The sequence below is a fragment of the Leuciscus leuciscus genome (assembly GCF_965113295.1).
Source record: "Leuciscus leuciscus genome assembly, chromosome: 5".
NCBI lineage: Eukaryota > Metazoa > Chordata > Actinopteri > Cypriniformes > Leuciscidae > Leuciscus > Leuciscus leuciscus.
In genome coordinates, this window is record NC_138729.1 from 35,138,479 (window position 1) to 35,165,775 (window position 27,297).

Consider the following 27,297-nt stretch of genomic DNA (forward strand, 5'->3'; position numbering starts at 1 on the left):
TACCATTCAGACCCAAGCATTGCAGTTCCGCTTTATATAGACCACAAATGTATGATTTATATGTAAAAAGGAACGATTTAAAAGCATGATATGTCTCCTTTAACACTTCAGCTACTACTATTAACTAATAAAGAAACAAGCTTAACTAATCAGTAAGTAATATAAAATTTAGGAGATTATTCCTTATTAGGTAATCAATAATTACTTAATGAGATTAGCTTCATTAATAACTATTAACTGACAAATTATAAAGAACATTATCGTGTGTCTGAGACATAATCAGTCATAATTTTTACTATGAAAATAGTCATAAAATTCATCACTATTTACTCAAGTGTTACCTAGGAACTACTAGTGATCTGGACCATTATTTTAAAGTGAAAAACATGTTTTTCACTTTAAAATAATGGTCTAGATCACAAGTAGTCCTTGAAGAGTGACTAGGTAACACTTGAGTAAGTAGTGATGAATTTTATGACCACGTTGAAGGTAAAAAAAGAGAATTGCTAACATCTCAGACACGATAATGTTGTGATTAGTAATTCATTAGTAATTCTTTATAAGTTGTCATAATTACTTATTAGTTCTTAATGATGCCAATCTCATTCAATAATTATTGATTACCTAATAAGGAACTATCTTAGTCCTAAATTCAATATTACTTACTGATTAGTTAATATTGTTTACATATTAGTTAATAGTAGTAGCTGAGGTGTTAAAGGTGGTATCAGTGATTTCAGGCCCAAAAATATTTTTATCACATTCATCTAATCTTTCCTAACGATCCGCTAGCTGCCCGCCCCATAAGCATGCCGTCAAAAAAACGCGTCTCTGTAGGCAGCCTAGGCTCTGAGATCTGCACACAAAAACAAATGGTTTAGCCAAACACTCAAAACCAAAACAAATAGTGTTCCAACCAATCACTGACAGGGGGAGGGTGTTGTGAGGTTTTGAGCCAGCTTTTTCTTCAGCTCTGACTTCGCGTGCAGCCGTGCACGAGCACAAAACCTCACAGCACCCTCCCCCTGTCGGTGATTGGTTGGAACACTATTTGTTTTGGTTTTGAGTGTTTGGCTAAACCATTTGTTTTTGTGTGCAGATCTCAGAGCCTAGGCTGCCTACAGAGACGCGTTTTTTTGACGGCATGCTTATGGGGCGGGCAGCTAGCGGATCGTTAGGAAAAATTAGATGAATGTGTTAAAAATATTTTTGGGCCTGAAATCACTGATACCACCTTTAATGTAGAACTATTCATTAGTCCTTCATTACTTCCTGCATAGTTACTTATTAATGACGGACCATTATTATAAAGTGTTACCATTCATTTTAACCACTAATTCTTCACATGCTTGTCCTTGGGCAGTGAAAAAAACTGGCTTTACCTTCAAGTTGTAGAGCACAGCTTCTCCTCAACATGATGCTATCCAGTATCCACTGGAATCAGTTGCCAGTTGGTTCAAGTTTTCCCTGGTGTCTGCGTGTATGCTAATGTTTCGTCTTGACGTCACAACGAAACGGCTTATGACTCGTTTGAAAAACGGTAAATTTTTTTGACTCAGAGTCGACTCTTACTTTTGAAAGACAATAACTTTATATACGGTGAACTTTCAAATTTAAAACTTTGCAGGATGTTTTCATTCACTTAGAGCTATGTTACACACAACATGAAAGGTCATTTTCAAAAATCCGTAATAATTGCCTTTTAATATTTACACTTTAACATGAAATGAAATGTCTTGGAATTACTTTTATCTTATAAACACTTCCACTTTTAAACAAAAAAACACTCTTTTTCTTAATTAACTTAAAATATCAAAATAGTCATTAACCACAACTGTGGTTAAAAGATTTACTTAGAACAAGTAGGTCAGTAATTAAATGTGTCTTGTCAAAATCACTTTTCTGATCACAAATGCATTCAAATTCACATTCAAAACATAAGGGCCCAAGAAAATAAAATAGCCGGCAATAACCTAGCCTAATTTGAAATACCCTTCAAATGTTCAAATGATGGAGGCCTGAATGTAGCTCGGGTACGTTGTAGCCTTAAAGCTACACTGTGTAATATTTTAAGTAGATTTTTAGCAAAAAACACGTTGTTATTTCAAAATTATACGTTCTATTTAATTTGTAATCACTTCAACCAACTAATTAAGTATTTTCGTAAGTGTATAATCTGCCATTTAGAATACATACGAGCGAGTCGCTCGAATGGCGGAAGCCATGTTGCGCCTCCATCTTGAAAATACACAAAGAGGGACATACAAGCTTCGCCTTTTGCGTTTTTACACGCAGTGGCACCGTGACGAATGCGAGAGGGAGATTTGCTCGCGTTTGCCGATAGATTTGAAATAATACGGCCACCGTAGGAGTTAAAACGCCTTTGGAATGGGAGGGAGGAGCTAGAAAGTACTATTCAGTGGTAGTCACATACAATTTCACCGCTAGATGGGAGTAAATCCTACACAGTGTAGCTTTAAACAAAAAACTGTGGGGTAAAAGAAAATTCTGAACATGTCATATTGCACTGTATATTATATGAGGTGGAAAGACAGGTGTTTCAAGATAGGGTTTCAGGAAGCAGGGTGGGAGTGGAATCTGATGGGGATACTGGAAACAGAAGGAGAGGGAGAAGGGATAATAATCACCACAACGGCACTTTTTAAATTTCTTAAAGACACAGGGTTGATAGTATGATGTTACACACTCCTGTACAGTAGGTGGCAGTATGCACCTAAAAGTTGTTTGCAATCCGCCATTAATCAATAGAAGAAGAAGAAGATGAAGATATGCCGAGAAGATTCACGATGAAGTTGAAGAGAAGAGTCACATGGTTGATGAGAAGACTAGAGAGAAAAAAAAGAAGAGATTTTGAGGGGGGAAAAATATGTTTATTAAATAACATTTGAAAAACCTGTTAAAACTGAACACCAAAGAACAATATTAACTATGCAAATTGTTAACAATATACATAAGTAAAATAAATAAATAGCCAAAGCTATAACACTTCTGTTTTCTTTGAAACAAAATACTGTTGAAAAACAAACAGAACTAAACTCCTTTGTGGAGATGATTTCAATCACAGATTTCAATATTTGGTTGGGATGAGTCGCTGAGTATTTAATTATAGAATATCGAATAGGTTGTGCGATTATTGTCTAAAAAATGTTTTCGGTGCTGATGCGGTGGTGGCGCTGCCAATAACGCACCTAAAAGCTGTCACAAAGAACCGGCAAAAGTAATGATTATGAATAGGCTTATATGTCAAATATAAGAAGGAGACATTTAAATTAATTGTTACTAAACAAGTGTTCTGTTTCATTCTTACTGACCGCCAGAGGCAGTGTAAACACTATGGATTATCGCAGCGCCAGCTAGATAAGTCGCGAGAATATACCAACAAAGTCACGTGGCGTGACGTATGCTGAGCTCTGGAGGTTTATAGGCTACAGTAGCTCAGCACTCTACCTCTTTCGCTTTCTCGTCTGGTTGAGATAGGTTGTATTTGGTTGAGTGATTATTCGCGCTGTCAAGTGCAGCTTACAAGAGCAGCGAGATTCGTCCTCACAAGCTGTGACAGCGCGCGTCTACGCCATTTCAAGGATTGGAGTAAATTAACAGCGCTTGGTGAGTTCTGTTTTTCTATTTGAATTTATATTGCTTCGTCGGTAACACTGTGCCTCTCGGTGCAATCCGGTGGCTTGTGTTTTTCCGCGCCTATGAGTTAACGGTCTCCCGTTGACAGATCTACTCACATTTTTTGTTCCTCGGTTCAATCCGCCGGCCATTTTAGACATTTTCTCTTTTTCGAGAGATATTTGTTGGTATTACCTGTCGGTTCATCCGAGGTAATAGTTTTATTTTATTTTAATAATTTTTTTCATCCCGCTTAACTTAACCCTACGGTGCTATCCGAGGGTGTTATTAGCGAGTAACTATGGCTCACAGCTCGATCGCCACTGGTTTTCCACTGACTTGTAAGCTGTGCCCTAATAATCTTCTCCCTGATGACGGTCATGACATCTGCCCGTCGTGTTTGGGTGTTCAACATCTGTGAGAGGCTCTCACGGACCCGTGCATGCACTGCAGCCTTTTGCCTATGTCGGAACGACGGCTCCGTCTTGCCGAATTAGACCCTAATTCAACAGTGAAGCTTGGGCAGTTAGATGTAGCCCCTTCGCGCACTCGGAAGCGCAGGGCGTCGGCGGCGGCTGGTGCTCCCCTCCCATCTAAGAAGGCCAAATCGCGAAGTGATGAACAGTCACATGTTGAGAAAAGTTCACTTTCTATGACGGTATCGGCGCTTTCTTCTGAGATGGCCGAGCTGAAACGCCTGCTTCACTCGCTTCAGCCTGTCACATCTGCTGCACCAGTGAAGATGACACAGGAGGATGAGAATGTTCAGAATCAGGGAGCTGAGGAAGAGTCTCTTGATTCCCCTTGTTTTTCTCATCGTTCAGAGTTTGATGTGCTTTCTACAAGTGCTTCAGATTCCTTTTTTCACGATCATGGGGTTACTATGGATGTTGCTGCACAACCATCACCTCAGGCTGTTTTCACTGGTTACCCAGCAGCGGAGGGGTCCAGTGGAGGGTCAGTTCAGTCGTCTGGACAAGCCCAGTCCTCCTTCGATGATACTTTGGCTGTGCTTCGAATGGCAGTTGCCCGTCTAGGACTTGAGTCACCTGTCCAATCTGCCCAAACAAATGTGTTTTTCAGACAGACCACAGCTGCAACTTCTTTTGCCATGCCACCATGTAAGGATTTTGTGGCTGAATTCTCAAATGCTCTCACTGGTTCTGGTCCGCCTAAGCGGCGCTCTAAGATTGCTCGAACGCTAGCATCTATGGCTGAAGCAGATTCTATCGGGGTGGGTCGTGCTCCGGAAATAGAGCAGCCTGTGGCAGCCTTGGTGGTGTCTCCTGATGAGGCTCTACGAGGGAATGTGCGATGTCCCAGTGCGCAATGCTGTCGTACAGTTTCTGCGTTTCAGTTTCCTGAATCAAGCTTACCAGTTCAAAGTGCTACCCTTCGGCCTTTCCCTTGCTCCTCGCGTCTTCACAAGGTGTGTGAGCGCAGCTCTGTCTCCTCTTTGGATGAGAGGTATGCGTATTCTTCCTTATTTGGACGACTGGCTTCTCTGTGCCCCAACAGAGCAGCAGGCTGTACAAGACTCCAGACTGCTTTTGAGACATGTGCAGAAGCTGGGGTTTTCTGTGAACGAGAAAAAGAGCCGTCTGATTCCATCACAGACCACTACGTTCATAGGAATGACCCTGAATTCCTGTTTAATGTCTGCCTCCCTGTCTCAGGAACGTGTGACGAACATTCTGCAACTTTTGGCTCGCTTTCGCCCGGGGGTGTCTTTGCAGTACGAGGTGGTCCTACGACTGATAGGGATGTTAACAGCGGCTACAGTGGTGATCCCCCTGGGTTTACTCAACCTCAGACCACTCCAGTTATGGAACAACAGTTTGCGGCTAGATCCCACCAGGCATCGCCATCGACTGGTTATAATTTCTCACCGTTGCATATGTGCGTTGAGGCAGTGGAGACAGTTAGAGTTTCTGAAGGCAGGAGTGCCTCTGGGTGTTGTTCCCTCTCGTCGGGAGTTGGTCACAACAGACGCTTCCCTCACAGGATGGGGGGCAACGTGGAATCGGAGGGGTATTTGCGGGCGCTGGACACCGATCCAGGCCACAGAACATATCAACCTGCTGGAACTAAGAGCAGTGTTTTTGGCTCTAAAGTACTTCATGCCGGTTCTGGCAGGCCGCCATGTTCTCGTTCGGTCCGACAATACCTCAACAGTGTTCCATCTGAACCACCAGGGCGGCACGAGATCCCGCAGGTCTTTACGGCTGACTCACGAGATCCTGACATGGTGTCAGCCACAACTCGCTTCACTGAGGGCAGCTCATATTCCAGGAGCGTGCAACCAGACAGCGGATGCTCTTTCCAGGGATCAGGTACATCCAGGGGAATGGAGGCTTCATCCAGATGTAGTGCAGGAGATCTGGCTGCGATTTGGAAGAGCAGAGGTGGATCTTTTTGCTTCAGAGATGACCACCCACTGCCGATTATGGTTCGCAAGGACGGAAGTGTCCAGCCCCCTGGGCCAGGATGCGTTGTCTCACGAATGGCCGAACTGCCTGCTATATGCGTTTCCACCTATCCCTCTGTTATGGGAGACGTTGCACAGGATCTCCCTGTGCAAGCACAGAGTGTTACTTGTGGCACCACGGTGGCCAGCCAGACCATGGTTTCCTTTGTTGCTGAGACTTCTGACAGGAAATCCATGGAAGCTTCCCCCCAGGAAGGACCTCCTCTCCCAGCTGGAGGCCAGTGTCTGGCACCCGGACCTGGCTCGTCTGCAGCTTTGGGTCTGGCCATTGGGCTAAATCCTTCCCTGGAGCGGTGTGACCCTGCTGTTATTCACACCATCTCTAATGCTAGGGCTCCTTCCACACGACAGATTTATGCTTCCCGTATTGACATTCCGAGTATCTTAAGCTTTCTTCAACGTTTACTGGAGGAAGGAAAAGCAGCTTCCACGTTGAAAGTGTACGTAGCTGCGATTTCTGCATATCATGTTCCAGTTGGTGGCTCTTCTCTTGGCTCTCACAGTCTTGTCTGCAGTTTTCTGAAGGGCGCGCGCCGTCTGAACCCTGCTCGGAATCCTCATTTTCCTGTGTGGGATTTGTCACTCGTGCTTGCATTCCTGTGCTCACCCCAGTTTGAGCCCTTGCGAAGCATTGACATTAAATGGTTGTCCTTGAAGACTTCTTTTTTGTTAGCTATTGCTACTGCGAAACAAGTAAGTGAGTTGCACGCGCTGTCTGTTAGCGAACTGTGCTTGCGCTGGTTACCGGATGACTCTGGGGTGGTTCTACGACCCAATCCTTCTTTTCTTCCGAAGGTCCTTCTTCCTCAGTTCATAAATCAGCACATTGAACTGGCCTCTTTTCAGACTTCTTCCGGGTCTGATTCAAGTGCCCAACTTTTGTGTCCTGTTCGTGCCTTGAAGTGTTATGTGAACTCTACTGTTCAATTTAGACAGTCAGACCAGTTATTTGTCTGCTATGGTGGTGTGAAGAAAGGTGCTCCAGTGTCTAAGCAGAGGTTGTCGAACTGGATAGTAGAGACCATTACGCTAGCTTACAAGGCAGCAGGGAGACCACTGCCCTGGGGACTAACTTGCCATTCCACTAGGGCCATCTCATCTTCATGGGCTGTTTTTAGAGGAGTTTCCCTGGTGGATATCTGCACTGCTGCTACCTGGGCGTCTCCATGCACGTTTGCCCGGTTTTATAAGGTCAACGTTGCTGCTCATCATGCCGTTAGTTCTGCGGTTCTTCTGGAGCAGCCTTAATTTCATCAGGTGGGTGGCATTCCTCATGACTATGTTGGTATGTGTCATCCATAGTGTTTACACTGCCTCTGGCGGTCAGTAAGAATGAAACAGAACGCTAGTTACGCATGTAACTGTGGTTCTGTGAATTCTGGATGACCGCCAGAGTTCTCAGTCACTCGGAATGCGCGAGAAAGGCGTACCGAGGTAGAGTGCTGAGCTACTGTAGCCTATAAACCTCCAGAGCTCAGCATACGTCACGCCACGTGACTTTGTTGGTATATTCTCTCGACCTATCTAGCTGGCGCTGCGACAATCCATAGTGTTTACACTGCCTCTGGCGGTCATCCAGAATTCACAGAACCACAGTTACATGCGTAACTAGCGTTTTTTGTGTCAGTGTCGGCTGCAAAGAGGAAGTTGATGATGCTGACTCGCGATCTTCGCAGAAGTGAACTCGCCAGAGAGAAATGCACATTTCATACAGATTACATAAGCAGAGAGCAGTCTGTTTTCTTGTTTTGAATTGTTTTGGTTAAAAGTACACATTTCAAGCTTTCTATAGATATATTTATCAGTAGCTTACGCTGAGTTTTGGTTCATTTATGAGGGCGCTTTCACACTAGCACTTTTGGTGCGCACCCGGTAGAGATGCGCGGTTTGCGGTTACAGCCGCGGATAAACCGCGGATCGGGCGGATGACGTGACGAAAAATAATATTTTAATTAAATTTGGGCGGGTGGCGGGCGGTTGAACCAATCCAATGAAAAATATATGTATACACCAATCAGCGGATGGCGGGCGGGTGCGGTTGGTTTTGAAAATTGGTCAAAAACGTTGGTGCGGATGGATGGCGGACGGATGATGAAATTTGTGATGCGGTTGCGGATGAAATAATAGCCCATCCGCGCATCTCTAGCACCCGGGTTCGAATGACGTCAGAGTTCGGTTCGAGTCCACTTAAAAAGGGTGGTCTGGGGTACGGTTCATGTGAACTCCAGTATGGTTTACTGCTGATATGAACGTAATCGGCAATCGAACTCGGGTTCGGAACAGGCAATCGAACCAAGTGTGAAAGCTCCCTGAAACGAGCTCCAGTTCACGCACCGGCGCCTCCGTGTCCTGATTATTGTTGCCTGCTATATTTACTTAATTTACTTAATCCAGGCAATTGGTTGATGAAACATTGATTAAAATTAAGATACAATTAATACAAAACGAAATTCACTTTAAAGAAAGGCTTTCTACAAAAAAAAGTTTATTTAAAATGAGACAAATCTGATATTATTTGAATCTCCAATACCTATGTTATTTAACGGTTGATATAGTTCTTTAATGCTTCGCTAACTAGCAGAAGACACTAGCAGGGCTTACATCCCAGTTGTGCAGGTGGGGCATGTTGTCACACTGCGTTACAAAGAGCCCCTATTAGAAATATGCTATTCTATTCTATACTTTTATGAATTATATTGCGAAAACATGAGAAAAAGGTGAATAAAGACTGAGAGTCAATGTTCAGAAATTACTAATTATTAATATGTTTTGAACTATGTTGTATAGCTGTGTTTTCCTGCGTTCGTAGTCAAACTCAAAAATTAGTTTATTTTTAATTATTAAAAAATGCCATTATTTTATATGAAAAAGTTAATAATTGTATTTTATTGAGAAAATATTTTAGTTTGTCTTGTATATTTGTTTGATTAGATCAGATAGCATTTTAATCTATCATATGGTCATGTTACAATCTGCCCCTCACATGTTACAATGTACCCCACCTATGGGGCATGTTGTCACATTTACTTTGTGCTCTGCTCTGCCCTACCCAATATGCATTTCTCTCACTGAGCAAAATCATAACTTCCTTGCTGGTCAATGAATCTTAACTTTTTAACCTTAAATTTAATTTATTAAACTATGAAATTATTTATTCAAACTTGTATATCTTATATTAATGAATACATTTCAACAGGGTTACACCTCCATCATGAAAATATCAAATAAAAAAAGCCCATAAGTGCCAATATAAGCATAATTATTATTTGGTTAAATAAAAACAGATTATCACCATACATCATATCATTGTACCAGCTTTCTATCTTTTTGCAAAGTAACATTTTAAAGACTTTAAAGCTTTTCTTGTGTATTATGCATTTTACGTTTAATTATATATATGTGTGTGTGTGTGTGTGTGTGTGTGTGTGTGTGTGTGTGTGTGTGTGTGTGTGTGTGTGTGTGTGTGTGTGTGTGTGTGTGTGTGTGTGTGTGTGTGTGTGTGTGTGTGTGTGTGTGTGTGTGTGTGTGTGTTTTTAACACATTTCTAATTTGTAACTTGATCACAATTACTGTGATAAATATTTTCACACACAGTATGCCTTCTGCTGCATGGCTTAATTCCTAGTCCACTTTTATAAAACATTCACAAAGCAAGCAAAACAGGAAAGTGTCCAGTTGTTTCCACATCATTTCACATTCTAATACACGTTTATTAAGGTAATCTTGACGACATGTGCATCCAACAAAGAGACGGATGGCTATACTTTTCTTGTCCACTAGGGAGCAGCAAACACTCATAGCAGGTATGGCTGAGTTAAGTCATAAACCTGGTGTAAAAACAACCTTATACATTCATTCTATGCAACAAACTATATATCTGAAATGCTTTCATTAACCAATAGTGCATTCATTCAGTTCATATAGAGACATGTGTGCAACGTGTGAGTGTATGTGCTCTTGCATGTGAATATTTCCGTGGCTCGGCTAAATTGGGAGCTCTCAGATTTCCCCTAATCCCTGCACATCAAACAGCAGGCAGAGCGGAGCAGATGCAGACAGACAGAGGCACTGCTCTCCTGTGGTATCTCGACCTGCCGGATCTTCTTTCCCCGTACACAGTGCTGTTATTGTCCCTGTATCTGTATGTGTGTTTGTGTGAGAGACACAGCATGGGTTGTTTGTCCCTGTGTCTCTCCATCCCTCTCTTTTTGGGTTTAAACACTGTTCTGATTGGTAGCAAGCAGAGACACTGATGCTACACATCCACACTTCAGCTTTTGTTCTAGACAAATGCCTTCAATGTTGGTGTGGTGGTTCTTTATTGGCATCGATAGATCCATAAAGAACCTTTAACATTCCTGGAACATTTCCACTGCACAAAAGGTATACTTTAAATTGGAAAAAGGTTCTTCAGATTACTAAAATACTCTTCACACTAAGAAAAAAAAAAGGTTCTTTAAAGAACTGTTCACTGAAAGGCTCTTTGGGGAACCTTCCTTTTATTTTTAAGAGTGTAAGAAAAATTAAAGATACAATTAATTAAAATTAGAGAAGTGAGGGAATGAATGAATGAATGAATGAATGAATGATTGAAAGCAGCGGTGGGACCTAAACCAATACACTAACCAGGTGGTGGTCACAACAAAGACAGCTGTGTATATATGTGTGTGCGCTCGCCTTTTTACCCTGCAAATCCCACTCAGACACCTGCACTCAAAGCTTCCACTGCTGAACCTCCACTTCAAACAACTACCGACACATTGAGCGGAAACAAATATCTACGAAGAAGGGAACAAAGGACTGAGAAAGAAAGCAAAGAATAGGATTCCTGCTCAACTTTCCTAATGCAAACAACTCTGATCATACAACGCTGTGTTTGATTTTCAAAAAGAAATCATTGCAGGCACAAGTACTGAAATGTCTTTATTTATAGCTTTTATGGCTCACAGAATGTTGCTGAAATAAAAGGAATGAATTTACATATGTGTATCATTACAGAGCATGTGAATTCATGCTAAATGTTAAAATGACCTCCATCTGACTAGATGTCACAGACCAAAACACCAGATGTGAAGTTCCAGATCACTCTACAGGTCCAGTGTTGCTTTAGTCACCCAGAATGAAGCTGCAGCCTATAAACTGAAGACAGTAAAATAACTGTTTTCTATTTTAATTTATTTCTGTATTGGTAAAGCTGAATTTTCAACATCATTACTCCAGTCTTCAGTGTCACATGATCCTTCCGAAATCATTCTAATATGCTGATTTGCTGCTCAAGAAACATTTATTATTATTATGATGGTTCACAATCTGTGAATTCATTAATATTGTACTATATGTGTTTTCATAAGCCAGTGTTATAAAACATCTAGCAGGGGGTCAGCTTTATCTCTCATATCCACCAAGGGCTCCTTGGCCAAAAAAAAAGTTGAAGACGACCCCTGATGACGACCCCATTTTGAGCCGAAGCACAATAAACAAGCGTGTTTGTGGCTTATTATCTTGATATAGTGTATATGTGTTTTTTCCATTTTGTTGGCAACAAATGTCTTTGAATGCACAATAACATGGTCTAATGCCATACCGAACCTGATGTATTAGCCACCAGTAGTGAAAATGTGGATTTAACAAATAGTTTTTCCACAAAAACATCTATTTAGTAAACAATACACAACATACTGTACGTCTTTGCTGGACATGTTAACAACACAATGCTGCTTATACATATGGTTACTATAACAACTAGAGGACAAGACATTCCAGAAAATAACCATTTAAAACCTCTATTTGTTACTTTTAAAGTATATTGTACTTTAGTTGAAGTTCTGTAAAGAAACATGCTTGTAACACACCAAAGTCAAGCAAGCGTGTTAAAAAATATATATAAACCAGAAACTGAATATTGCATGCCTGATAGCACCTACACTTAGAAATGACAGTGCAATCCCAGGAAAATACAAAAAGACTTATTTGAAAAAAGTCTCATGCAATAAGACAGCAACATAGACTCCAGTGCTACCATTGTTTTATCAATACATTTTACTCCCAGACTTATTTTAACCCATAAAACATGGCTAACATATTAATCAGGTCTTGTAGTGTGGCCCGTTCTCTCTCTCTCTCTCGCTGATACCAGAGCTCTCTGATTGGATAATGGAGCTACTCGTAGCCAATAAGAGAGGACGGCACCTTTTTTCTCCTAGCAACAACAGTGACTGTTTCCTTTCAGCACGACAAACTACTACAATACGAATAATGGCAACTGCACAGCTTTATGGAGGAGAATTTCTCTCTTTTCTGCCATTCGGCTCTTTATTTTAACCTCTGTTGGTTCCTCTCTGATTCCAGCTCATTCTCTGTCATCCCCTTATTTCTTGCCCCTCATCTTTGGCTTCTTCCTATCGCTCATCTTTCACACACTCTTTCTCCTCATTTTTTTATACATTACCTTCGTTTCACTCTGTCTGTATCTCTCTATCCTCCCCACCCCTCTCCTCAACTCTTACCCCACCCCACCCCCCACCTCTCCCTCTCTCTTGGCTGACTGTGTGTCTCTGGTAGGGGCACACAGCCGGCTCCTGTTTCATGCTCTTAAAGGAGCAGCATGTTTTTCGTTTCACTGAAGGACTATGCTGAGGGATTCTGGGTAACAGCATGCACTCGCTGACCCTGGGAGAGGTTCTGCAGGCAGTCGCTGTGGAGCAAACATCCCGCCAAACTCTCTCTCTCTCTCTCTCTCTCTCTCTCTCTCTCTCTCTCTCTCTCTCTCTCTCTCTCTCTCTCTCTCTCTCTCTCTCTCACACACACCTAAAACTGCACACTGCCTGGAACACAAAATTTATAGTCAAGAACATAAATCAGACATACAGCAGTCCACATTTTCTGAAGAGACTCGATCGCTTTATATGATGAACAGATTTCATTTAGTCTTTTAATCACATATAAACATTGATCAGTGAACATAAACTGAAGCTCTTCCGAACTTGCTTGACGCGCATTGGAAGCTCAAATGTGCTGCATAATACATGAGAATGAATCTCATTGGTTCCTGCGGAAGCTCAAACGTGCTGCATAATACATGAGAATAAACCTCATTGGTTCTTGAGGAAGTTCAAACGTGCTGCGTAACACATGAGAATGAACCTCATTGGTCCTTGCAGAATCTCAAATGTGCTGCATGACACATGAGAATGAACCGCATTGGTTCTTGAGGAAGTTCAAATGTGCTGCTTAACACACGAGAATGAACCTCAGTGGTTCCTGAGGAAGCTCAAACGTGCTGCGTAACACGAAAATGAACCTCATTGGTTCCTGCAGAAGCTCAAACATGCTGCATAACACGAGAATGAACCCCATTGGTTCTTGCAGAAGCTCAAACGTGCTGCGTAACACATGAGAATGAACTTCACTGGTTCTTGCTGAAGCTCAAACGTGCTGCGTAACACATGAAAATGAATTTCATTGGTTCCTGCAGAAGCTCAAACATGCTGCGTAAGACATGAGAATGAACCTCATTGGTTCTAGCGGAAGCTCAAACGTGCTGCGTAACACATGAGAATGAACCTCATTGGTTCTAGCGGAAGCTCAAACGTGCTGCGTAACACATGAGAATGAACCTCATTGGTTCTAGCAGAAGCTCAAACGTGCTGCATAACACATGAGAATGAACCTCATTGGTTCTAGCGGAAGCTCAAACGTGCTGCATAACACATGAGAATGAACCTCATTGGTTCTAGCGGAAGCTCAAACGTGTTGCGTAACACATGAGAATGAACCTCATTGGTTCTAGTGGAAGCTCAAAGGTACTGTGTGTGTAACACATGAGAATGAACCTCATTGGTTATTTTGGAACTGTTGATGAATGTTTATATGTGATTAAAAGACTAAATGAAATCTGTTCATCATATAAAGTGATCGAATCTTCAGAAAATTTGGACTAAACCGCTCGATTCATATGGATTAGTTTTAAGATCTCTTTATTAACTTTTTGAAGCGTGAAAGTGGTAATTGCGTAGCTGTCAATGGAGGCACAGAAATCTCTCCGATTTCATTAAAAAAACTTAATTTGTGTTCTGAAGATGAACGAAAATCTTACAGGTTTGGAACGACAAGAGGGTGAGTAATTAATGAAAGATTTTCATTTTTGGGTGAACTAACTCTTTAACATGATATGTCACTATACTTTTAAGAAAACAGCCAAAAATAATATATACTGTATATATTCTTACATGTTCATAATTTGGGAAGAAAACCACAAATATCTTGTTTATACACAAAATTAACAGTGTTAAATGTGAAAATGGTTTAGTTCATCAATTACTGAAAATAACATGAAATAATTTTTTTAAATACTGTTAATATCTAAATAGGGACAATTTTCTCGAATGATTAATAATGGGTTTACATTACCTAAAAACTACTTTTTGGGAGTTAAAAAAAGATGTTAATATTTAATATATTTATGTGGTATCAGTTCCATGTTGATTCATTCAGTCCTGCAGCGTGACACCTCACACATACAAGAAAGGGACATTTTCAGATTTAATATGGATATAAAAAGCCAAAACTTTCATTTTTTTGTGTGAATACTATCACTGGAGTCTAACTGTTATCAAACGGGTGAAAATAATAATGTGAAGTGTCCTGCAGTTTGACACGCTCTCAAATTATTTTTATAATATAATAATGCACGCAGATTTATGTTATTTAATCAATTGGGAGACAATAAACAAGGCAAAAGGTATATAAACATGGTCTAAAAATATACTTTTTCTAAAATATACTGGTTTAAGTGCAAGAAAAGGTGCCTGTAGTAAACTTTAAAAGTCCATATGCACCTATACGGTCATCTTCCTGCCAGTAATCCATTCCTCGTTTTCATCTTGCGATTGAAACTTCACGCTTTGCTGTTGGCCGTACCACCCAACCTTAATTGACCTCACTCTCTCCCTCCTTCCAGCTCTTTCTCCCTCCTCATCTCTGCTCCAGAGGAATTCTGCCGCTGGGCTTTTTAATATTCCCTGTGCTTCAGTGCGGCCCGGCCAAAGCGGGCTGACACTACAGATTAACCACAGACAGAAGGAATGCCGCGGCGCTTTTGTGCCACGTGGAGAGCCGCCAACTAAATGCCTTTGGCCAGGTCGGACTGTAGGAGATCTCAGAAAACAAGGAGAGTGGGAAGAGAAGAAAGCGAAACAGAGTAAGAGAGAGAGAGAGAGAGCGAGAGCGTGACAGTCGTGAAGTAAAGATGCTGCAGACAGCCCACAGTCGCCCTGGTCGGGAGGTGTCAGCCTAATTTGTCAGCTGCTTAATGATGACCTCAAGCTAGCCACATGAAGATGGCATGGGGAATTTGCTAATAAGCTGCTGGTAAGAGTGAGAACTAATGCCAAAAATTGAATACTCAAGCACAGCAACCTTTGACATGTCATATTGATTTATCAAAAGCATTTTTTCTTCTTGCAATATGCTCAGAATAATTTCCTTTTCATGAAAAGTAAAGTTCAGCGAGTTAAAATTCCCTCAGTCCTCTGCTTATCTGGCCTCTCAGAGACAAGGAGGCATCATGGGAAGACTGTAGAGTGAGACGGCCCATGCAGGGAGGGGCTGGAGACCCAGTGGCGCCAGCACTGGGTCTCTATTTTCGGTTTTGTTTAACTGAAAACTCAAATATTTCACTGTTCAATTATCAAAGAAAAAAGAGGAGTTGTGGTGCCAAAATTAATTTTGACATAGTTATAAATATAGAAAAAGGTGCATGTGTGAGCATAATTACAGCACAGAATGAACCAAGATAAATTAAAAATGAGAAATATAATTAATAAAGGAAACAATGGAGGAAGAACTTCGAAGAGAAGAGAGGGAATTAACACAAAAAGCTGTCTTCTGCAGATTAGCACAGTAGTACGACACAAAAAACACCCCCAAAAAAACCTTGTGGCATTAGAGGAAAGGTAGAAGAGGAAAAGAAAAGAGGTTAGAGAAAAAGAAATAGGGATTATGAGAGGATGATGAAGAGATAGAAGGAATCTAATGGAGGTATTTGGGGAAATTAGAAAGCTGTTCAATCAACTGTGGCACAAAAAGGGGGAATATGACAGGAATATCAAGGGAATGAAAAGCTTGCACAAAGGGGCCAGAGAGATGGAGATCTATACGGACAACAATGAAACGGTGTCTACGATTGCTGTGCCCGTATGAGAGTCATTCTTTTTGAAAGTTTGTGTTACCATCGTCATTTGAGTGATTTCTCAACATGAGAAACTGAAGCTAATCAAGTTGTCATAACAGATTCCAAAACATGCATATAAATATTGCAATGTTTATGCTTCATATAAACTACATACCCCATATTCTGCTGTAATAATATAATAAAATGATAACAGTTGTAAATGTAAATGTAGGTTCTTATAAACTTTAGTGCACATCTTACTTTTTTTATTTTATTATAATTTTTTTTTGTTGTCAAGGAACAAATTATAATTATAATATGTTATACACTACCATTAAAAACTTTGGGATCGGTAAGATTCTTTTTTTTTTTTTAATGTTTTTGAAAGATGTTTCTTATGCTAACCAAGGCTGAACTATTTTGATGATAAGTAAAATAGTAATATCATGAAAAATTATTATAATTAATTTTTTTTAATTCTATTTATATTTTAAAATGTTATTTATTCATGCGAAGGCAATGAAGAATTGTTCAGTGTCACACACTATTTCAAAAATCATTCTAATATGCTGATTTGCTGCTCAAGAAACTATTATTACTATCAATGTTCAAAATGGTTGCGCTGCTTAATATGTTTAGTTGAGTAGTCAGTTCAAATTAACGTAATTTATTTGAAATCTTTTGTAAGATTATACATGCACGTCTTTATATATATATATATATATTTAAATATTATAATAATCAACTCTAATTTGAACCTGGCTATAATTATAATTTTAAGTGGTTGTTATTAATAATATTTTTTTAATTATAATTTTATAATGTTATTTTATTTATTTATTTTATTATATTTTTTATGTAATTAAATATTTCACTGCTACTAAAAGAAAATGAGTCTGTAATAGACACCTTGCAAATAATATTCTTTTGTAGTAAATCATGTTTGTCTTTCACTCTGGAGACAATGAAAACAAACAGATTTACATATTAAATGGGTTGTAACAGGTTTATATAGTTCCATCTCATGTGCAATAAATGGGCTTTGCCGTGAAGGAAGGTTTTCATAACCTGACACACACACACACACACACACACACACACACACACACACACACACACAGCCTTAAGCACATTGTCATTATCACCAGAGTCATTTCACCTCAAACAAACGCAAACACTTGCCACAGCACTAACAAAAGTAATTCTGTTTCATCTCCCTGTGTGTTGATCTGTCTCACCCCTTCACCCCTCAGTATCGTCACTCCTCTCTTTTAACCATGCTAATCGTTTTAGTATTTCAAATTACCACGTTTTGTAAAGCTAAATGGCAGGACAAAACCTAACATTTTAATGACACTATTCCATTTGCTGGATTTCAGTCTCTTATGGTGGTCTCATTTACCGTTGGTTAGCATATTTAAATGTAATTTGTTGATTTTAAATGGTTGCTATTGCATTGTTACAAAGTATTTCAAATAGTTTGCATTACCATGCCATGGAGAAACATTGCAGCAATTCGGTTTAAAAATTGATAAATGCATACCTGATAATGGAAAGTTTAATAATGAAGAACATAGAACTGTGAGTGTTAGGAATTTTGAACCATTGTATGATTTGTGACAACACATTTTTTTTAAATGTCCTTTTTTATAATATTATGAGGACAGTGTTCAAATTCCATTCCAAAAGGTATTTCATTCCACAGTGTATACAATATGAAGAAACGAATGCTTTGAATTCAAAAAAAGAAAAATCAATATTGAATTACTTTATCTTTTCACTTTTTTAGCACAATGGAAAATAAAAAAATATGTAAATATTATTTAAAAAAACAACGTAATTTTAGTTTTAATAACTAATGCAGCCAAAATCACAAAACAAGGCATACACGTATATTTCAGAAAGCAAGAAATGTACAGTCCTTGAGTATATGTGTCCTGCAGTCCTATCCAGTGCATTAAACATATGGCCAGAAATGACTAAGTGTCAAGAGAGCACAGTGACCTCTGACTTCTCCTGAGGCAAAAGCACATAATGTGCACCCCTGCCCACCCACTTCACTCCCATGATGCATCTGAACCTATGACCCCATGTGAAGTACTGTGTGAATGTTGAAGATGAATGGATGCCTGAACATACAGTCAGAATACCACATTTACCAGAATACCACTGACAAAGAACAGACAAGCATATCAACAAACTTTTTGAACATTCTTTCATGTTATGCCCATGACCATCCATTCAGGCTTTCAGCCTTAGTTTAATATCTGGTGAAACAGAAAACCCAAGTGTAAGCAAAGGAATAAGAAATAAAGGTAGAGGTATAAAATAGACTTTGGTTTTGAACTTGTGCCAACCAATCCCAACAACCTTGCTATCACTATGGGTTTTTATTTATTCGTATAAATATTTTCTGACCATTTGTGTACATTTTCAGGGTTTTGTAAGAAAAAAAAGCTTTGTTGCGAGATGAGAATAAAGTTGTAAAATACGCAACACTACAGAATATTTTATTGATCATGTTTCGTGACAGCCTGCAGCAACATAAGCTGTAAAATTTGACAAATGTGCTTTGTGTCAGTGGGTGATAATACATTTACATGAAATAAAACAATATATTTATTTACACTTTACCCATGTTAAATGGTTCCATGCAACTGTTAAACAGTTTTTATTAAAATCAATGAATTCTGTTAAAGCAAATGTTCATATTTATATTTCATATTCATATTTAACACATTATGGTTTTGTTCAAGTAATACTAAGGCATAATTAAAATCATTACTATTCTTTGTATTTATGAAACTAAATTAGGTTAGTATAGAAATGTCTGGTTCATTATACTGACTTGATAAACAAATATTACTGCAGTACTTTGAAATGTTTAGTTCTTCATATTCATATCAAGTGACTTGGATGTGTGGATAAAAGAGTTTGACATGTATTATGTATAGTGAACGACAAAATTATTTAATTTTACAGAAATATTTACTGTATGTCTAAAATTATTTAATTTTATAGAAATATTTACAAAAATTACTCAAGTAAATCTCATAAGGCAATATTTCTAATAACAACAAAGTGACTCAGTTTGGCAATAAAACATGCATGCAATTTCAGTGAAAGATTAATTATTACAGCCAACAACACTATATTTCCTGTTACCTCTGCAATTATTTATGATTTAAAAATGGGTTGGTTATGAATGTTTGATTTATCATAAGTTGAAAAAAAATTCTGTTTTCTAACTGATCATGTACAATATGTTTTGTGTCTTTTTGTCTGTGTGTGTTAAAGAGAAAAGTAGTACATAGAAAATGTACAGCAATTTTTTTTTAGCTAATAAAAAGCTTTTTTTCATTCCCATTCTCTCCTCCCATTGTTAGTGTCACTAATTTCCTTCCTCTTTTTCCTTTTCCTCCACACACACACACACACACACACACACACACACACACACACACACACACACACACACACACACACACACACACACACACACTCTCTATCCCCTAACCCTATCTCTAAAAGAAAATGTTCTGCATTTTTATATTTTCAAAAAGCATCACTTAGTATGATTTATAAGCTGTCCTTCTCATGGGGACCAAAAAAGTCCCCTTAACGTAGGGTATATCATAACCACACACGCTGCTACGTGAACTCATGAGTATTCGTGCGTATTTTTACATAAAGTGTGGTTCTACCACATGTACATTTAGGGGAGACCGGGGATGGTTGTTACATGGGGAGAGTTGTAACCATCAATTCCACCAATTAGGGATAAGATTGATTGATTGATTGATTGATTTGGGACAGTGCATATTAATGAACAATCTTACACTTTTGTACAGACTGTAAATGAGCCAGATTATAGCATAAATGCTCATTTTCATCTGTAGTCCCGAGGCAGGAAGACAACAACACAAAAGGATAGTAAGACAATATACAGTATCAGTCAAGAAACACATTAACACGCATTTATAAAAATTACAGTACATTACATCAATAAAATTAGTCAAAATTAGGACATAACTGGGAACTTTTAAGAAACTGTTTAAGGTGCTTTTTAAATGTGCAATGAGTGGGGCATTCTCTAATGTTTGTTGGGAGGTTGTTCCAAAAGTGACTTCCTCTGATAGACAGAACAGTTTGTCCAGAGGTTGTTTTTTTTGTGTGTGTTTGGGATCTGTAGGTCTCCTCTGAATGAGTCTCTGGTGCAAAAACCTCTGTCAGTCCTTGGTTTAATGTATGTAGAAAGTGGAGGTGGGGCTAGTCCATGAAAAACTTTATAAATTAAACAGCAATTAAAAAAAAAAAATAGCATATTGTATTTTTCCAAAATATTACACTGATGGAATGACAGAGGCTTTTGATCAAATATTTTCATAGATTTTTTGAATAACATTTCAATGTTTTTTAAAATTGTGTCTCCAGTGAGTGACCAGGTTGTGATGCAGTAATCTATGTGTGAAAATATCATCGAATGTAGGAACATTTTAGCAGAAGTAATTGTCATTGATGGTCTGATTTGTTTAAAGTTATGTAGACTGAATTAAGAAGATATGAGTCATGTGATCACTTCAGTATTTTCCTACTTCCTCCCCGATCCATCATGGTGATTGTCAAGGCTGGAAACAGGCACATGCAGAATGTATAGAGAAAAAACTGATTTTGCGGTCAAAAAGTAAACATTTTGACCAAGACTATATTTTGTTTAGTATCTGTACTATTGCAGATAAAACTGTATGACTTATATTAGATTAAACAGTAGTTTCTTAGGCAATATGCGGCTAAGGAAATTGGCTCGTTGCAGGTTCATTCCAGGACGAAGGACCATAGTAAGACAGACCCCTCTTTCCTGCTTCTGTCCTCATTCTTGGTACCTTAAAAAGTAGTACATCACTAGATCTTAATTGATATGTATTTTGAGTACGGACAAATTTTAAACAAATATAAGACGGCAAGATACCTAAAATCGCTTTATAAATAAAAATTTACCAATGTCGCATCCTGCGCGATTTAAGTGACGGCCAATTTACCATATTGTATAAGATGCAGTGATGCGTCTGATAGCCAGCATTTGTAATGAACCTGAGAGCCGCATGATAAAGAGGGTCTAGTATTGACAGAATAGATGGACAAGCAAATTGATAGATGATATCCCCATAATCTATCTGAGACAGGAATAGTCCTGCAACCAGTCTTTTTCTTATAGTCCTAAAAAAGCAAGATTTTAATCTATATAAGAATGCCAGAGTGAATTTAGGTTTCATAGCGAGAGCTTCAATGTGTTTTTTAAAGGTAAAACCTTTATCAAGCCAGATACCCAAATACTTGTAAGTATCAACAAGTTCAATAGCTTCATCTTGAAGTGTTTTAATAGCAAGAACTGGGACTTTAGTACCTATGGGGGCAAATATCATTGCCTTCGTCTTTTTTGCATTTAAAAGTAGCTTCAAATCAAACAAGGCGGATTGTAATAAGGCGAAATCTGACTGCAAATTCGCACAGGCAGTCTCAGGTGTAGAGGCACAAGAATACATAATTGTGTCATCGGCATACAAATGATACTGTGAGTAATTAAATTCACTACAAACATTATTTATATAGATGATAAAAAGCAAAGGACCTAAAACTGATCCTTGTGGGACACCCTTTTTTAGGATGACAGGGTCAGATGTTACATTCCCATGTCTTACAATTTGCATCCGTTCAGAGAGATAGCTGTGAAACCAATTTACAGCTCTATGACCAACACCAATATTCAACAGGGTTTTGATTAACATGAAGTGGTCCACTGTGTCAAATGCCTTTGTAAGGTCAATGAACACAGCCATACAAAATAACTTTTTATCAATTGCCGCTTTTATATCATCGATAACTTTTAGACAGGCAGAAACTGTACAAAAGAATATTTTGTGAAACCAGAAAAGTTTTTAATTGATCAGACACTAAAATCTCCAAAACCTTAGCTAAAACTGAAAGATTTGAGATAGGTCTGTAATTATTTGCATCACATGGATCCCCAGATTTTAATAATGGTGTGACGTAAGCCTGCTTCCACGAAATAGGCACTGTATCTGTGCAAATGGACAAATGGACTGTAATTTCTGCTGCCATTTTTAACAAACCAGGATCAAGACCATCTGGCCCAGCTGCCTTCCTGGAATCAATGCTCTGTAAAACATGTAAAACTTTTGATTCCAAGAATGGCGTAAACTCAAGGATCGAAGAAGAAACAATATCAGCAACCACTTCCCCTGGTAGTGATTGGGATCTAGGTTCCGCCAGGAATAGATTTTTCCAAGATTCTTGCATGTTGGTTTCGCCATGGGGAATTTCACCTGTTTCTACCTGTTTCTACCTGTTTCTACCTTGGGTTTCACCCAATGTTTTCTCAAAGATATGTCCTGCCTTTTCAAAGTGCTCATTAAAAGCATTTAGCATATCCCTCTGCTCTGTTATCACAGCATTTCCTATTTTCAACTGGTGAGGGAAGCCGTTAACTTTCTTATTTTGTAATGCTCTAATAGTTTTCCAGAATTTAGAATGGTCATGCAAACTAATTGACGTTTGTGCCAAATAGTATTCAGCTTTAGATTTTCTAATGAGCGCTGTACACTGATTTCTAAGAGTTCTAAAAAGACGCCAGCACTCGTTAGCACTCTGTGTTTTTCTAGCTATTGACCATTGATTATTTCTGGCATGAATTAGGTCAGCTATATCTCTAGAAAACCAAGGGTTGTCTCTGTTTTTTATCCTAAACTTCCTAATAGGGGCATGTTTATTTGCAAGCTTTAAGAAATGTTGCTGAAAAAAAGCTACAGCATCCTCAATAGTAGGAATCAATTCTATTTGAAGCCAATTCACTCTGGATAAATCTTGAAGGAAAGCTTGCTCTGAGAAATGCCTGAAACAACGTCTGAGAACAGTCCGACCTTCGGATTTGGGTAATTTTGTACTCCTAACACATGCAATAGCACAATGATCACTCATATCGTTTGGAAAAACTCCAACAGCAACATATTTATGTGCTGCATTTGTTAAAATAACATCAATGAGTGTATCTTTACCTGGCTGTATAGGATTTATCCTGGTAGCACAATTTATAAGTTGTTTTAGATTTAAAGAATCACAAACCCGTTTTATGTTCTCAGACTTCTCGGTCATCCAATCCCAGTTCAAGTCACCTAACAAGATAAATTCAGATGAATGAAAATTAGGTTACTAAGAATATAACTAAGAATTTTCTTATTTATATGTTTTTAAAATGTAAATGTTTTTAAAGAAAAACTAGGGCATGGAAAGGAGAAAGACTGACAGAGGTGTCTCTGCCAGTGTTTTATATAAAGTGGTTTGCATGGAGCAATTTAACAACTCAAAGCCAACTCAAAGCCAAAGAAGGTTTGGGTGAAATGCGCCCTATACAGTTTCTGGGCCCATCAAGCCTGCACTCCAAGGTTACCAGCATCATTCATCTGTCAGAACTGTGACTCTGATTAAGAATTTACACACATACTGTAGACACACACGCACATTGACATGTTATTTTTTGTTAGACCTAAAGATGTACAAAGATGTGATTTAAATAGGTACATGGTATAGCCTAGTGTTATTATTAAGTGTAAACTGTTTTTGAACAATATCATATGGTATTGCATCCATTTTTACTTCTTTTGTCTATTGTTACAACTTACCCCAGCATGTGTTACAACCTACCCCGGTAGTGGGGTAGGTTGTAACAAATGAACACCATGTATTTGACATCAACTCACGAGGTCTGTGATATTCTTGTAGAGGGCTGAATTGGTTCCATTTGTAGTAAACAAATGTGGGTACTTTGTATAAAAGTTTGAGAACTCAAGGTAAAAAATTCAGCGAGTTATAGGTGCTGAAGCAAAAAGTCTCCCCTACTTACGCTTTCATACACACTCAAACATACAATATTGACAGCACTAAAAAGTAAATAATTTACGTATTGGCAGCTTTACAGACATACATGTACGAATTCTTATTTATGAATATTAAAATGGTATTTTTTTTATTCTATTGTATTCAACTGTCATATAAATGACGTTTTCAGTATTTATTATGCAGTTTACTCATCTAGTCTACTTCATATGAAATTATAACATTTCACTCTGTTCGTGACTTCTGCTGTAAACTTGTTTCGAAGAGTTACATAATGTTAAACAAGACTACACTTTAAAACCTTCAAATGAATTACATTTCTGTAATCGTTTAAACATTATTTATCATGTATCATGTTTATCGGCGATCTTCATTTACATTCTCCACAGCGACCTAGAACTTCAAATCCCGCACTCGTTATGAATGAAAAAATTGGCGCCAACAAAAGCTCATTGGCTCTCGCCTGCTTCATCACAGATCGCGACATGTGTTTTAGTTTGTGCGCTTGAATGTGCGCCTCCACAGAGTGAATCGGAATAATATTTAACTAAAACTAATAACTTCAACTGTACCTCATACAAAACTATTATATTCCGCCAGAGAGGACTGCGACTGCAACACGTTGTCATTTGAACTACTTTTGACATCTTTGTAATAAATAAATTATTGTGATTCCACTTGTCTGTCTATCTGTTATGTTTTTCTTTATAACTGTAAATTTTTTAAAGAAATGGCTATGGGTAGGTTTAGAGGAGTGGGATTAGCGGCTCGCTCAACACATCTTTTTAATGCTATATTGTTACTAAAATTGTCAGTTCCCCACATATTTCTGTCCATTAAGTTGTATTCTTTTAATAAATGGTTATATTTAGGTTTGGGGTAGAGTTTAGGGATCTAAAAAAAAAAGTCTATAAAATTGTAAAAGGGCAATTATACAAATATCTTTATGATAAAATAGAATTGTAAACATTACATTTTTTAGCAGGAAAAACTTTTTTACGTTTAAATGTTGCCAAAAAGCCCATATTGTATGTTTCAGCATCTATCCAAAAAGTATGTTTTATACAAGTAAATGTTACATATTAAAGGGCCCATATTATGGATTTTTGAAAATGACCTTTCATGTAGTGTGTAACATAGCTCTAAGTGAATGAAAACATACTGCAAAGTTTTAAATCTGAAAGTGCACCGTAAATAAATTATTGTCTTTTAAAAGTAAGAGTCGACTCTTGAGACAATGAAATGACGTCATTTCGTTGTGACGTCAAGACGAAACATCAGCATATTGCCCGCCCATTTATTGAGCGTGCACACACCAGGGGAAACTTGAACGCCCTCAAACCGGCAGCTGATTCCTGTGGATACTGGATAGCATCATGTCGAGAAGACGGCGCTGTGCTCTACAATGTCAAGGTAAAGCCAGTGTTTTTTTCACTGCCCAAGGACGAGCATGTGAAGAATCAGTGGTTAAAATTCATCTTTACCATGATACCACAGCAGTATAGTCCTAAACGTTTGCTGTGTTCCCTTTATTTTACTGTCGAGACTTCTAAAATCTCGGAGTTCAATGCAGGACCGTAAACCGCTTGCTCTTGAAAGATAGTGTTCAAAATACTTAGTTTTGAGTTTTATATTGTACACACACACACACACACACACACACACACACACACACACACACGCTTTAATTAAAAACAGCTACTTCATTTCAAATTTACTTTAATACTTTAGCTCTGTTTGGGGTCTGAGAGACTTTACATTTAAGTAAAATTTCATCTTTTCTCTTCTCTCACTCACATGAGATCACAGCAATAGCAAACCACAACCATCCCCAATCAAATCAATTCTAAGTCCCGCCCTACATTTTTTTTCTTGTTCGAGAATCACTCAGTTTCACTGAGACATACTTCACAATATAGGGAAGAAAAGACAATCACAACTTCAGTTCCATGCTGACCTGAATCTCTGAAAGACTGCGGCCTTAAACTTTGATATAATTTTTTCATATTTATCTGCTACAAAAAGTCATTTTAAAATCGAAAAAACAACCATAGACTGTGAATTAATGTCAATAACAGTAGGTGGGCTGGGTGTAGAACAAAATACATGAGTTTATATTTTGTACATGAAAATCAATTTTCCCTGAAATTTTGTACCATCCTAGTCAAAACCTACCTTTAATTTTAACACAGAGACCAACATATTAATCTATCATCTTTGGAGGGTGGTGTGCATGTTTATTACAACTCTCTCCGCTAAACATCAGCACTCTCGGTTATTATAAATAATAGTCATTATTTCTTTGCACACTTTTCTTTACTGCATTGTAATTTATTGACTTATGAAATACATCCTATGTAATATTGTTGCTTTGAAGTGAAATTAAATTGTACAAACTGAAGTAGACATAAGTGCTCGGCTGCTCGCTTTTTAAGTTATTGACCCAAGATAACAGCTTTTCATCTGGCAGAACCGAACAAAGCAGTAACATTCAAATATAAACAAAGAGGGCTTTGCTTTTTTAGCATTTAAGCATCAAGAAAAATTAAGCATTGTGTGAAAACAGCCCCATTAAGTCACAGTTAAAACATTAAGATTGAAAGCTGAGTCAAGCTAAAGTAGAACATTGCATCTATACAGTAAACATCACCCTCGTGACATGTGCAGGATAACGGTTGCATTAAGACCTGTTGCTATGGATACAAAAGCAGGTCTACATTACATTTGAGAAATATCCTGATGCATTAACAGCCACAGGTTGCAGGCCACATTTAACCATTATACAGGTCAAAAGTTTAATTGCTCCTGTGTTTCACGTAAGAACGATCTGTGATGCTCTGATTGTATCTATGCAATATGGCCTCTACCATTTAAATTTCACATATATTGCAATAAATACACATCTAGGCAGAACACTTAATTCTGATTGGTCAATCGCTGCACAATTGACTGTTAGTCCAGGCAACATACCTCCTTCTTATAACTCAGCTGTCTCTTTCTTCTCTCATTACAGAATTATTGAAACTCAATACTTCACATGCATTTATTTATTTGTTAAATAGGTCTTTGGTGTCACATGATCCTTAAAAAA

The 27,297-nt window shown here is 38.3% G+C and overlaps 1 protein-coding gene across 1 annotated transcript in view; it reads right to left on the bottom strand.

Annotated features, from left to right (window-relative positions):
- Positions 1-213: 213 nt before the first annotated feature.
- Positions 214-27,297, bottom strand: part of LOC309498603 (uncharacterized protein) — a 103,425-nt gene continuing 76,341 nt past the window's right edge. Inside the window, exons 6-7 of the mRNA XM_082169413.1 lie at positions 2,735-2,846; positions 214-2,610 (exon numbers count right to left, since the gene is read on the bottom strand). Of these exons, the coding sequence (XP_082025539.1) occupies positions 2,759-2,846 (88 nt within the window). The 3' untranslated portion in view covers positions 214-2,610; positions 2,735-2,758. The remainder of the gene's footprint in view (positions 2,611-2,734; positions 2,847-27,297) is intronic.